Here is a 12,619-nt window from a genome sequence, read left to right as displayed (position 1 = left end):
TTTTATTTTCCGAAGTAAAACGATGTCGTTTTAAGTTTATGATAGGAATTGCACAGCCCATATAACACGAGCCCAGCATCTCTAAACCCAATTATTTAAAACTTTTCATCAGCACTAACGAGGGCTAAACATTATTTTGTGTCCTTCTAATCAGAAAACCATTTCTTAACTTCTTAACAATGAGTGTTTATGTTTATTCTGGTCAGATAAGCCGATGAGATAATCTATCCTATACTAAAAGGGATATATACTCCCCATATAGCATGTCCACGTAGGACAATTAAATCAACCAATCACGTTGAAGCATTTAGCCACGTCAGATGGACTGTGCGATTTTTAAAAAATTTGACGTGGTAGAGTTAGGCCATAAAGCCCATGTTATTGATAGAAGAAAACCGAGAACACGAGCTCGCCTTCTTCAAATCTTCAAACCCTAATTTCCTCTCTCGATTCGGGACACCCTTTTTGCTCTTCCTCTTCTCCATTCCGTTACGCGATTTGATCATCGTCGGAGAAGGTGAGACGGCTCCGGTGGGGGCCGCGATCGGTTTGCTGGCGGAGACTGAGGCTGAGATCGAAGAACCTCAGAGCAAAGCCGCCTCGAAATCTTCCTCTGCCTCTCCGATCGGTATGCACGTCTAACCCTTTCTTCTTGCCTTTTCAGTTCTTCTTCTCCATCTCTCATTCCTCCTCCTCTTCCAATCTACAAATGTTGTTACAACAGAGCATCGATGATCAGATTACCCATATATGCTCACTTAGGATTGAAGAACCTCCATGATGTTGTCAACGTTTATATGAAGGGGTTTGACATCGATCCAAGCAACCGTTACAATCATGTTTGGTAGACGCTCAAGGTTTTGCGTCAACTCCACAAGCCGTCTCGGATCCATTTAGATAGGCTTTCCAATGGCTGGAGATGTCGAAGAACCTAATGACAGATTCTTCAGCGAGAGGTTCTTTTGATTTAAGCAGCTTGATTTCATAAATATTTGGTAAGAGATCTATAGACACAGTCAAAATATCTTAACTTTAATTGAAATACTAGACGGTGCTGCACCCTTTTTGAATTATGTTGAATGTTAATTTCAGTACTCAGGTAGGTAAGCAGCGTGGATCAGTGGATATCAGATCCGTTGCGGGAACTGGACCATTCGGTAGGATCACTGCTTCTGACGTGGAGGCTGCGGCTGGGATCGCTCCCTCCGTGGCGGCACCACCGCCTCCTCCCCCTCCTGCTGCTGCTGCGAAAGCTACCACAACAAGCTCAAGCTCGCCTCCTCTGTTGCCTGGTTCAAGTGTCGTTCCCTTCACGGCAATGCAATCTGACGTATCCAAAAACATGATTGAGAGCCTCTTTGTTCCAATGTTCCGTGTTGGTTATCCAGTGAACACTGATGCTCTTGATGCACCCTACGAGAAGGTGAATGTGAATGTACATTGTTGTGAGGTCGTATCAGCATATTCTAATCATTGAGCTGTTTTTTTTTTTTTTACAGGTGAAGCCGAAGGGTGTAACAATGACTGCGTTGTTGGCTAAGCTGCAGGGATGGCTCTTGCTCAGCATCCTGTGGTTAACGCAAGCTGCAAAGGTTTGCTCTAAGATTGATGGGATGTGAATCGGACTCGGGCTTCTTCTCATTGATGAAGTTAAAAAAAAATTAATGTGATCTCTAATGCATGTTTTATTTGCAGGTGTTGCTCTCCACGATTAATTGGGCTATTTGTAAGGTTTGTCTAAAAATCATTTATTAGAATCGTATGTTCTATCACAAGATATAGCTCCTTCTGATGATTAAGCTTTGTTGCAGGCTATTGATCTGTTGGAACTTCTAAAGATAGAAGAGGAAATGCTTTCCGCACAATCAAGGAAAATAGTTAAAGGTATTGCTTTCTTTACATCGCAAATACCTCTTTGTTAAGCATACAAACTAAGAAAATTTTATTTAAAATCCTATAATTTGAATGGGGAGGCTAATTTTTTTTCAGGGTGCTCTTGATGTTCGCACATAGAAAGCTGAAATCTGGCATACAGATACTGCTAAGAGGCCATACTCTAGACCAGCACAACCAATCACTTTTGCCACATTTGCACAAGATGTGTTACAAGGGAGTGCTTAAGTATCCAGGTTCACGAACAGAAGAACCAACCTCTTAGTGCATCATCCTTGATGGAGCTCTTTCCACAGAGAGAGAGAGAGGATGATAGCTCAGATTTCCAACCCAAGCAAACAGAAAATCATACTCATTGCTAAACTTATAGCCTTTCTGAGATTACAAAAAAGGTGATTCAACTTTGAGAAGAAAGGAAGCACGTCATGGTGCAATGATAACTCTTTGAGAAGAGAGGAAGAAGACAAAGAAGATAATGCCGAAGACGAAGAAGCTGTGATGAAAGCTAGAGCTGTCGATGATTGGAAGAATTATAATCCATGTGGTGCATGTAACCAAAAACTCACAACTTGTGACTAAGAAGATTATAGACTGATATTTAACACTTTGTTTCATCTCCATTTTTCGAATCTTTGACCTTTTTGGGTTTTTGAGAGACAAACCAACTACCATTAAAGCACAGTTGTTGTTATACAAGTTATGTGACCTCTAATACATATTTTTTTTTTCACATACATATTTTCATTGGTAATGTGGCTCAGATTTCTCCTCTTATTGGCTTTGTACACAAGCATGTTGTGATTTTTGATACTGAGCCCGAGCTAGAGAAATCGGAATTTTCGGTAATGTCTTTGGAGAAATGTGTTAAACAGCTCGAGGAAGAAAGAGTAACAGAAGAGACTTATCATCATCAGCAGCGGAAGTGTAAACTCTGAAAGATACAATGCATCTTACGAGAGGCAAGAGATGGGCCAATTTAAATATGGGGTTGAATTAGCAGAGACAAGTTATTGAATATATGGTATTTAGTTTTCTTATTATTTGTGTATACTGGATTTCATTTATTTCTCCAAATTCAATCATAGTATTTTTTTTGTTTTAAATAAATTAAACTATTGATTGATTTTTTTATTTGCATTTAGTTTGATTCTATTTAAATCACATTTTATTATTTTTATCCAAATACATTTATAGTAAAAATAATATTATTAGTTCCCCTTTCTAAATATGTCTTCTTTTTTAAAAGTCAATTTCAAAAGAAATATTATCTAATATTTAAAATAGTTATTTTGTGAATTATTTTTATAAAAATCATGTTATATAAGTAGTATATTAAGATATTTTAAATATTTTTATTTACGTAGTTAGATAAAGTTATAAAGAAAACGTATATCAAAATTAAAAAATTATAAATAAATATTTTGCAAAACATATAAAACATTTTTATTATAGTAATTACAAATATTTTAAGTTACTAAAGATATCATATGTTATTTAAATTACTTTTTGTAAGATTCTGAAAACAAAATCATGATATAAAGATAGTAAATGTTTAAAATTATTTATAAAGGAATTATTTTCTAATATTAAGATTAACTTTGTGTGAACTTTCCTTTTTATGCAATCCATTATATAAAATATGTTTTGATCCTCATATATTTATAAATCCTATTTTCATGGAATCTATTTTCTTTTCTTTTAAAAATAAATTTTCAGCTTTATATTTTATAAATATTTCCTTTTTATTATATAATTTATTTTGTAAAAGATATAAAAAGAAAACTAAAATAAAAAGTAAATTTTTTTAATAATGTTGACCATTAGATATAATATTTTTATCCACATACGAAACTGGATTCTCAAATAATATTATATAGATTAAGAAATGTAAATAATAAAATTTTGAGAAATTTTTAATATATTCAACTCATGTAGTATTTCAAATCAGCACCTTTATCTTTCTTTAGTGTGTTAATTTTTCAACTCATATTTATGTTTCATAAATTGGATATCTATTTTATGATATCTAAATACAGTATAACCTCTTTAAATTAATAATCTATAAATTAATATACACTAAAAATCTCTATAAAATAGTAGAATTTTATAGTCTCAAATTGAATTTTTAGTTTAATTAGTATATTGATAAATTAATATCTTTATAAATTAATAAAAAATTATAATTTTGATGTAGTTACAACATTATTAATTTATAGAAGTTTCACTGTATATGTGGTATAGAGATAACAACTGAACCAAATAAAACAGAAATTTACTAAAAAATAGCTCAAAATAGAAATTGTAACTAATAAATACAATCAAACAAAACACTCACATAGTAATAAAATAGAAAAGTTATCCATTCTCAACGAATCCGAACTGTATGGATGTTACTGAACTGTAGTCAAATGTTACAATGATAAGCGATATTGCAGTGCGGCCTGTCTCATCCCATTCGGTGCCCATGCTGCTCTCATACATGTATCCAAGCGGTCCCATTCTCATCCTCGCCATGGATCTGAACTAAGGCGTGTAAGAATAAAGATCATACAGAGGACATATAAATATGGTAAAGTTGTGGAGATTAATCACGGTCTGAGGAGTTTTCTTATTTTTGGTTTTGTGTGTGCGAGAAGCAAGCAAAGAAAAGTCATTTTAAGAAAGCTTAGAGAATTTTGTTTATAAAGTGACTATTACAATTTCCTATGTAGGTCTTTACAAGTTTTTGGTCTGTATAAATTCTTTCAGAATATTTGATTTTTTTTTTTGAACAAGTCAGAATATTTTATTTTATTTTGTTAAATATTATATAAAAAATAACTGATATCGTATATCACAAAAATAAGATTAGTTTATTGTGAAATTGATATTTTAAGTTATATTTAACATTTAGAATATAAAAATTTAAATTATACTTAATATATGAAATATATAATTTTATAAACAAATAAACCGCGCGTAGCGCGGTAAACTCTCTAGTCATTTCATAAAGACTCATAACTAATTTGATTATATCTGACTAATCGAGTTCTATCTTTAAGAAAATTATAAGTATTCGGGTTTTGAATTTATCTAAAGTTTATACAATTCGAAAAAAAAAAGGAAATATTCCATCAAAAACAAAAAAAAAAGAAAGAGAATCTGTTTAAAATAAAGTAGATGGCAAAAACAAGCGGTTTCATCAATCAATTGTGAATAACATGAACTGGAGTGTCCCTATACTGTTATCTCGAAACTGCAACAATCTTCGACAAAATTGAATATCAAGAAAAGAGATTTGACGAGAGGGGAGGAAGTAGCGTAACTGCTGAACGAAGAATCAGGGATTTTCCCTCTCCATAATCGAACTCGGGGTTGCTTTGGTTTCGAGCATTGGTTTCTAGGGTTCGATCATCTGTTCGGACTCACCAGTAAAGTTGGAAACTTTGATTTCTCCAGTGTGAAGAAGAAGGTAAAAAAGTTCCCATTTTTAGTATTCTTGTTTACCAGTTAATCCTTAAGAACACTAAAAGCTTATTATATCAACCTACATTGCGTTAAAAATCTCACCTTTGGGTAGTTTTGTTGATCTTGATTCTTTAATTATTATACTCTTCGTGGACCAACCAAACCAACTTGCTGCTTCTGATTTTTCTTTTGTTCTTGACTTGCATGCTTTCATGTTCTTGTCATTACTACGCAATTGTGCTGCTTTTTTTTCTTCCAATTTAGCATCTTTATTCATTAGTTTACATTAATCTTGAGTCCTGAATGCTTATGTTTTGGCCATGGCACATTAGTCAAGTGTATTGGCATGGTTTTGTTTAATGTACAACGCTAATGACCATTGCTTAGTTTGTTGAGATAGATTAGCTTTTCTACCTATTGTCAAAAACTAAGACACATAGTGCCTACTCTGCTGCTTGTTCCAGGTTCAAAAATGCTTTCTTTGAGGATGGAAGATGCACCAAGAGATGAAGGCTTGGAATTCAAGTGGGGTAAAAAGAGAAGAGTCGGTGGAAAAAAGAAAGATGTCCAGTTCTATGAATCTTTCACCTTTGACGGTGATGAGTACTCTCTTTATGACTCTGTCTTAGTTGGCGATGCCAGTGAACAAGACTCTCATGAACTCTTTGTTGCCAAGATCATTAAAATTTGGGAACACACTAATAAGCGTGCTAAAAACCCAAGGCAAGTCAAGCTTCTCTGGTTCTTTAGACCTTCTGAGATTTCGCCGCATTTACTTGAAGGAGTCCAAGATGTGCTTGCAAATGAGCTGTTTTTGGCGTCTGGTGAAGGTCCTGGCCTCGCTAATGTCAACCCACTGGTAACTCATTCTCCTTATGTAATCGATGGTTGACCTCTGCACCACTTTTTTTTACTGATAAACTTTGTTCTCATTAGGAAGCAATCTGTGGAAAATGCTCTGTTGTATGCATTTCAAAGGACAAAAGGAATCCACAACCCACAGATGAAGAAATCAAGTCTGCAGACTTTGTGTTTCGCCGAGCATTTGATGTTGGAAGCTCTAGAGTGGTGGATACTATAGATGATAAAATTGCTGGAGTTGACGGTACATTTCTTTAGCTTTCATGTTTCTCCTATGTGATATATAGCTATATATCTTAATTATTTTGTTTACATCATATGCAGTTACATTTCTCTTCAACAGAGCTGGTAGTAAGCAAGAAGCAACTAATGTACAGAAAATTCAAGAAGACATGAATGGGAGTCTAGATAGTTTGAAACTAAACAGTCTTCCAGCTTGTGTTTCAGTTCCGGAAACTGAAGACAACTCTATTGAATCTTCTGACTGTAGAGAAAGAAGTTATGGTGGCGAAGAAGGGAAAGAAAAAGGTCTCAGTAAACTTGCAGAAGAAAGGTCTGTCAAGGATTCTAGTGTGCAGGAAAGCTCAGCCCACGGTAAAGAACATGACGCTTGTGAAGCTTCTGGCTTTAGAGGAAATGATTGTGATGGCAGCAAGGCTCAAGGAAGTGAAGTTAAGAAACAATTTACCAAAGAAAAGTCTCTTCCTGCAGAAGCAAGATCTAGTGACACTTGTGATGCTTCTGGCTCCAGGGTAAAACATTCCGATTCCGAGAAACCTCAAGCAAATGACGTTAAAAAACCATTGACTAAACAAAAATCTGTGTCCGGTGGAGAAAGATACAGTAAAGAGTCAAACGGATTGGATGACAGGCCTCAAAAGAAACAGAAACTAGATGGTTGTGATACAGATGCGTTTAAGAGACCTAGAGACAAAGTGACCGGAGATGAAGTCCCTCCTGAGAAGCCCAGTTTGGTCAAGAAGCACCGAGATCTTGGTGTGTCAGTTTCTGAAAGAAGAGACGCAAAAACTGCAAAGAAACCCAGCTTTGATGGTAAGCTATTACAACGCGCTGAGGACGAGACGTTGGGAGATGATTATGAAAGAGGTTATCAAGTAATTGAAGTGAAACAAAAGCCGGATGCTGTAAGTTTTATATTTATATTACATTGGTTTAGAACCTGGCAGTTTTGTTTTACAGTCCTTCACTTTGTATGTTGTAGGGTTCTAGTAATGTTCTGTCATTTTCTCATTATGTTTACTTGTTACCACAGTGCTTGTAACTTGTAAGCATGGTGGTTAATCTAATAGATTTTTGTTTCATTTTTATTGATTTCAGGTAAACAGCAAATGGTTTCGACCTCTTGTAAGTATTTTTTCCTATATTTTTCTTGAGGGTTTCTAATTTTTTGATGGTTTCTGACTTTTAAGATTTTGGCCAGCCTTGGGAAGAAAGTATGAGGGAAGCAGAGAAGGAAGAGAGAGTGGTTCTCCTTCAAAACCTGGATCCTACTTACACATCTGATGAAGTGCAGGTACTTTATAGCTGATTAAACAATATAAACTCATGTAGTTATACCTCATAGAACCTCCCTTCTCTCTATTTATATGTTATATAAGATGTGAATTATATTTTCAGGATATAGTCTATTCTGCTTTGAGTGAGCAATCTACAGCGAGGATGATAGAGCGTACATCAGTCACTATTTCTCATACTGGTAAGCTACAAAATTTATGGTTCTCAGTTACTAGAAATAGAATGAGGAGACTTACGGTGGCATCTCACATCGATTGATGTACAGGTGAAGCTTTGGTCATATTCAATTCAAGACAAGCTGCGGAAAGAGCGATTAGAAGACTAGATAAGGGATGCTTGTTGCTATCAAGTGGGAGGTAAACCGCTTATGACATATCCATGTCAAATGTTCATGTGCTATATGGTGTGTATGCATGTGTGCGTTATGATCTTCTTCTCTGTTTAACAGGCCCCTTGTTGCTGTCTTTGCTAAGATAAATCCTCCAGGGAAGCTGTCATCATTCTACGGTCATACCAAACTACAGAAAACTCAAATGCGACGAGAGACGGTATTGTGTTACACTGACCTATCACACACAAGTCCTTTAACAAGTCTCATGTATTGTTCACTGGTCTTCAAATCTGTTTCCAGAGAGATCGAGTGTCTACATCGCGTGGCTCTCAGCCGAACACCCTTGAGTATGTAATGGCAATGGAATGGTACTTGCACCGAGCTAGATCTGACCATGCGTTTCAAACTGTTATTAAGGTACTAGATTTGACAGAGTATTGCAGTGTGTGTTTGTGTGTATTCTTCTAACTCCTTTAAAAATTAAATGAATCTTTAAAAACCTTTGTAGCGGCAATTGGAGGTGAAAAAATCGCTGCGGATTAACTTCAAGGCTAAACTTCCTTAGCTTCAGAATCATCTGGTGTTTTCTTGTGTAAGTTATTATTAGCTCTTGAGACTCTTAGATGATGAACATGTCTTATCATCTTCTAGAAGAGCTAAGTTATCTGTTTTCTTTTCAAACAGAAACATGTACATCTCTCCTAAGACGGTGACTGAAGCATTTTGCTATTGTAGTAAGCATGCCAGGCCATCAAAGCCAGTGGACAGAGAAGAGCCATGGCTATGGCGTTTTTGACTTTACTTGTCCTTTCCACTCTTTGTTTTTTGATGCTAGTATGGATATCAATTGCTATTATTACTTAACCAAACTGTAAACCGAATTCATGAATCTAATTTCCGGTTTGGTATACAAGTAATTGTCCCCACGTCCTCGTAATAATTAATTCTTGGTTAGTCGCATAAAACGGATATACAATCCATCAATCATTACACTAGTGGCATTTGTCTCTTTCCATTGACACGTTTAGAGTCTCTCTCTCTCTCTCTCTCTTTGGTCGAGCGATCTTCAACGCTAGTTTATTTCTCTGGTAAGCTCATTTTCTCTCCTAATGTTTCGTTTCTCCTTGTACTTTTTACGTCCATCGTTGACGAGGTCAAGACGATCCTTTCCCCATATAATCACTCTTCTTCTCATCATTTTTTTTCTTGTGTGGAGACTCTTCTCTTGATTTCTCAATTAGGTTTTCCTCCATCATCGATTTGTTCATGCAGTAACGCAACCAGATTCTAAACGTAACGTCTCTAGAGCATTTATTATTGTCATATGTTCTGTTTTCCTCAGTTATGTATCATGTTATAGAAACGTTTGTGTTATCATACCTTAGGATTTGTCTTTTCCGTGTTATACAAGTTATTATTGCTATCTTCTTTGTATTTTGTCTTTTATGTTTTTTGTAAATAATGGTTATGAATTCAATTTTTGGCAGTAACTTTCTTACCAAGACAGAGGAGAAATGAAGCCAGGAGGAGGAGCATTTGCATTGAATCCGAACGCAGCATCATATGTACCACTATCCAACAGAGTGGACCATGCTGATGTGGAAGGTTTCGTGTTTGCCAACCCCACCACACAAGAGATAAGTTTTGCAGGCGTCCAAGTGTCCATGCCGCCTGAGAAATCATCTGAGATGGCGTACAAGCAGATAAGGGACGATGATTTGGATTTGGAGATGGATATAGACATGGATATTGAGTACCTTCTGGTCACGTTCTCTGGTCTCTCACAAGAGTCTATCACTGATGTGTACCTGGCGAATAGCGGTGACCTTGAAGCAACCATTGAGATGCTGACTCAGCTTGAGGTAAGTTCATCAGCCAATCTCTCTTCAATCATTCACATAAAACATCATAGTTGACTCATGTAATGATCTCTCTTCCTGTAGATATACAGCGATGAAACTCAAGAAAGTCTCCCAGAGACGCTGGACATTGGGGATCACTTTGAATCAGGCCCTTCAACCTCAAAAGCAGCAGCACATAAGAAGGCAGCTACTGAAGTCGTTGCATCACCTGCACCTGTTATCCCCAATGCAACTGTATCTGCCTGATCTGATGAATCCTTTGTTGTGAAGTTTCTTTATTTTATTTATCTTTGCACACCCATAATAAGTACAGTAATGAGGGTGTTGTATCAATGAAGTTTGATGGTAATCTTAGGGGAAATGATGGACAAAAATGTATAGTTTTTGGAAATGCAAATCTGAGTGGTGATGTGTTGTTTGACAGATTAGTCTGATCTTTTAACCCCTTTTATTTGCAACTCCATTTGTAATGAATGATATTGATATGTTTGTTTTTTGGTATCATTTTGTTTGTTACTGACAACAACAACAACAAAAGTTGGTAAAAATATATTTTCTGAAAATTGGAGAATCCTTATTTTCTTGGAAAATAGCAGTATGCAACTAAATGGAATTATGATTATGTCCATATTTTATTATAAAATCATTAATAAATAGTTGAATGAATGCAGGAGTACCTGATTTTTGTAAGTTATTGTTGACTTATTGATTTTCTTTGGGGTCTCTCGTTTTGGCATTTTATGAGAGATATTTTCAAAGGGTTGAATTCTGAGGCAGTATCCAACCTTTTCTGAAGCTACATTCACACTTGGAATCAATTTCAACCTCTTAAAAACCAAAATGAAGATATGTTCAGATCTTGAACAAAAAAAAGAAAATCTACAGATTTTTTTTTTTTTTTGAACGAACAGACTTGCATTACTAAAAAGGTTTACACTCCATGAATGGAGTTCATTACAGACATAGACAGAACTGATTTTGCCACCAAATCAGCATCTGAATTAAAGTTCCTAGATATGAAACTGAAGGAAATTGCATCAAAGAAAGACATAAAGTGATAGATATCAAACATGATACCGAACAGTTCAGGTTGAGTCCCTCCCCTCTTCAAGAGCTTAACCAGAGAGAGAGAGTCGGAGAGAACTGCCAGGGATCGGACGTTTGAATAAACCGCAAGGGCGACTGCCCGATGGATAGCTAAGGCTTCCGCCATTAAAGCTGAAGATACATGGCTGTGAGCTTCCGAAAGCGTTGGAAGGTTCGAAGCATTATAGCCTGAGAAAACCCCACCTATGCCACAATTTCCGGATACTGAGTTCCACGCTTGTTTAAGCAGTTCTGCCATTGATGGTGTGGAACTCACAGGTCTGCGAGCGATCGGGCTTAGGTTCCAGACTTCCTCCGCTAGTGGACAGGTGAGGAAGACGTGTAAGTCCTCTTCATGTGCTCCACACTTTTTGCAGTTAAAACTTGGGACTCCTCTTCTTTCTAAATTGGAGCTGACTGGTATAGCTTTCCTGATAACCCGCCATAGAAAATCTTTTAGTTTTGGACTTGTCTTAACGTTCCAAATATCTCGCAGCCAGTGCACGGGATCATTCAATTCCTCCATTGTCTTGGTTGACGTCATGGCCAAGCCATATCCCGTTTTTGTGGAGTATACTCCAGACTTTTCTTTCAACCAGACCATAGTATCCTGCACTGGTGTTGAGCTGGTCTTTATACGCAAAATAGAGTCCTCATACTGAGGGAAGATGCTTCTAATTTTCTCCACATTCCATTTATTAGTAAGAGGGCAGAGGAGGTCTTTAACCTTTAGAGCTTGGTCTGCCTGAGATGGCGGTCCCATTGGTTGGAGAGGAGCATCAAAGGAGAGCCATGGGTCGCTCCAGGCCCTGATTGACTCTCCATCTCCCACCACCCAGCTTAGTCCCTTCCTCAGAATTTCTCTGCCAGCAAGAATGCTTTTCCATCCATGGGATGCTGTGATTGGAACTGGGCAGTTCATGAACGACTGATTCCGGGAGTACTTTCCCAACAGTACTTGGGCCAGGAGTGATTGCGGTTCCTTTATTAATCGCCATCCTATCTTTGCAAGCAAAGAATCATTGAAAGTTTCAATATCTCTGAATCCAAGACCTCCCGCATATTTTGGTTGTGCCATAGAATCCCAAGCTATCCAACACATCTTTTTCTTATCTGGATTTACGTCCCACCAGAAGCGAGTGAGAATCGATTGGATTTGCTTACATAAGGAGATAGGAAGCTTGAAGCAAGACATAGCATAGCATGGCATCGCTGCTAGCACTGACTTGAGCATAACTTGTTTACCGGCTCCGGAGAGGAACCTGGCCGTCCAGCTGTGGGCTTTTTGCCTAATCCTATCGAGGATAGAAGCAAAAATATCCCTTTTCCGTCGTCCAAACTGTTCAGGCAAGCCGAGATATTTGCCAATTCCTCCCTCCAAATAAATCTCCATCGTTTGTTTCACTCGGTCTCGTACAGCCACCGGTGTTTTCGCGGAAAAAGTAATGGCTGATTTGTGTGGATTTATCTTCTGACCCGACGCCTCTTCATAGATAGATAGGATCTTCATCAATGCCAAAACACACGACGGTTTTGATTTGCAGAAAAACATGGTATCGTCAGCAAAAAGGAGGTGGTTAATTGGTGGGCAACCGCGTGCAAC

At 37.0% G+C, this 12,619-nt stretch overlaps 3 protein-coding genes across 7 annotated transcripts; all 3 read left to right on the top strand.

Moving 5' to 3' along the window:
* The first annotated feature begins 177 nt into the window (after window positions 1-177).
* Window positions 178-8,992, top strand: LOC103855910 (protein ANTI-SILENCING 1). 4 transcript variants are annotated; one of them, XM_033288981.1, is made up of 16 exons: window positions 178-628; window positions 725-995; window positions 1,093-1,731; window positions 1,812-1,884; window positions 1,990-5,344; window positions 5,805-6,199; window positions 6,277-6,445; window positions 6,526-7,346; window positions 7,540-7,566; window positions 7,643-7,735; window positions 7,840-7,918; window positions 8,003-8,093; window positions 8,186-8,285; window positions 8,369-8,485; window positions 8,577-8,660; window positions 8,753-8,992. In XM_033288981.1, exons 6-15 carry the CDS (start codon window positions 5,813-5,815, stop codon window positions 8,631-8,633), a joined length of 1,941 nt encoding a protein of 646 aa, XP_033144872.1. In that variant the 5' UTR covers window positions 178-628; window positions 725-995; window positions 1,093-1,731; window positions 1,812-1,884; window positions 1,990-5,344; window positions 5,805-5,812; the 3' UTR covers window positions 8,634-8,660; window positions 8,753-8,992. The 4 variants fall into 4 exon arrangements, with proteins under 4 accessions (XP_033144872.1, XP_033144873.1, XP_009131204.2 ...); XM_033288982.1 differs by having other exon boundaries at window positions 178-995; window positions 1,093-1,429; window positions 1,500-1,731; XM_009132956.3 differs by having other exon boundaries at window positions 178-995; window positions 8,749-8,992.
* Window positions 910-2,121, top strand: LOC117133058 (dihydrolipoyllysine-residue acetyltransferase component 4 of pyruvate dehydrogenase complex, chloroplastic). The gene is made up of 6 exons (XM_033289088.1): window positions 910-956; window positions 1,093-1,423; window positions 1,500-1,592; window positions 1,696-1,731; window positions 1,812-1,884; window positions 2,036-2,121. The coding sequence occupies exons 1-6, from the start codon at window positions 910-912 to the stop codon at window positions 2,119-2,121; spliced, it is 666 nt and encodes a 221-aa protein (XP_033144979.1).
* A 79-nt stretch (window positions 8,993-9,071) lies between the features above and the next one.
* On the top strand, window positions 9,072-10,431 carry LOC103855908 (polyadenylate-binding protein-interacting protein 5). 2 transcript variants are annotated; one of them, XM_009132955.3, is made up of 3 exons: window positions 9,072-9,156; window positions 9,556-9,930; window positions 10,012-10,431. In XM_009132955.3, the coding sequence occupies exons 2-3, from the start codon at window positions 9,583-9,585 to the stop codon at window positions 10,174-10,176; spliced, it is 513 nt and encodes a 170-aa protein (XP_009131203.1). In that variant the 5' UTR covers window positions 9,072-9,156; window positions 9,556-9,582; the 3' UTR covers window positions 10,177-10,431. The 2 variants fall into 2 exon arrangements, with proteins under 2 accessions (XP_009131203.1, XP_009131202.1); XM_009132954.3 differs by lacking the exon at window positions 9,072-9,156 and adding an exon at window positions 9,205-9,361.
* Window positions 10,432-12,619: the final 2,188 nt, after the last annotated feature.

Source organism: Brassica rapa, chromosome A03 (genome assembly GCF_000309985.2).
Source record: "Brassica rapa cultivar Chiifu-401-42 chromosome A03, CAAS_Brap_v3.01, whole genome shotgun sequence".
Classification (NCBI taxonomy): domain Eukaryota; kingdom Viridiplantae; phylum Streptophyta; class Magnoliopsida; order Brassicales; family Brassicaceae; genus Brassica; species Brassica rapa.
This window is presented reverse-complemented; position numbering and strand designations above follow the sequence as displayed.

Excerpts from the sequence above, each read along its gene's own strand:
- LOC117133058 (XM_033289088.1), top strand. The coding sequence starts at position 910 with ATGGCTGGAGATGTCGAAGAACCTAATGACAGATTCTTCAGCGAGAG. Across the intron at positions 957-1,092 it reads GACAGATTCTTCAGCGAGAG|TACTCAGGTAGGTAAGCAGC; the intron begins GTTCTTTTGATT and ends TGTTAATTTCAG. Across the intron at positions 1,593-1,695 it reads GGTTAACGCAAGCTGCAAAG|GTGTTGCTCTCCACGATTAA; the intron begins GTTTGCTCTAAG and ends TTTTATTTGCAG.
- LOC103855910 (XM_033288981.1), top strand. The coding sequence starts at position 5,813 with ATGCTTTCTTTGAGGATGGAAGATGCACCAAGAGATGAAGGCTTGGAA. Across the intron at positions 7,347-7,539 it reads TGAAACAAAAGCCGGATGCT|GTAAACAGCAAATGGTTTCG; the intron begins GTAAGTTTTATA and ends TATTGATTTCAG. Across the intron at positions 7,736-7,839 it reads ACACATCTGATGAAGTGCAG|GATATAGTCTATTCTGCTTT; the intron begins GTACTTTATAGC and ends TTATATTTTCAG.
- LOC103855908 (XM_009132955.3), top strand. The coding sequence starts at position 9,583 with ATGAAGCCAGGAGGAGGAGCATTTGCATTGAATCCGAACGCAGCATCA. Across the intron at positions 9,931-10,011 it reads AGATGCTGACTCAGCTTGAG|ATATACAGCGATGAAACTCA; the intron begins GTAAGTTCATCA and ends CTCTTCCTGTAG.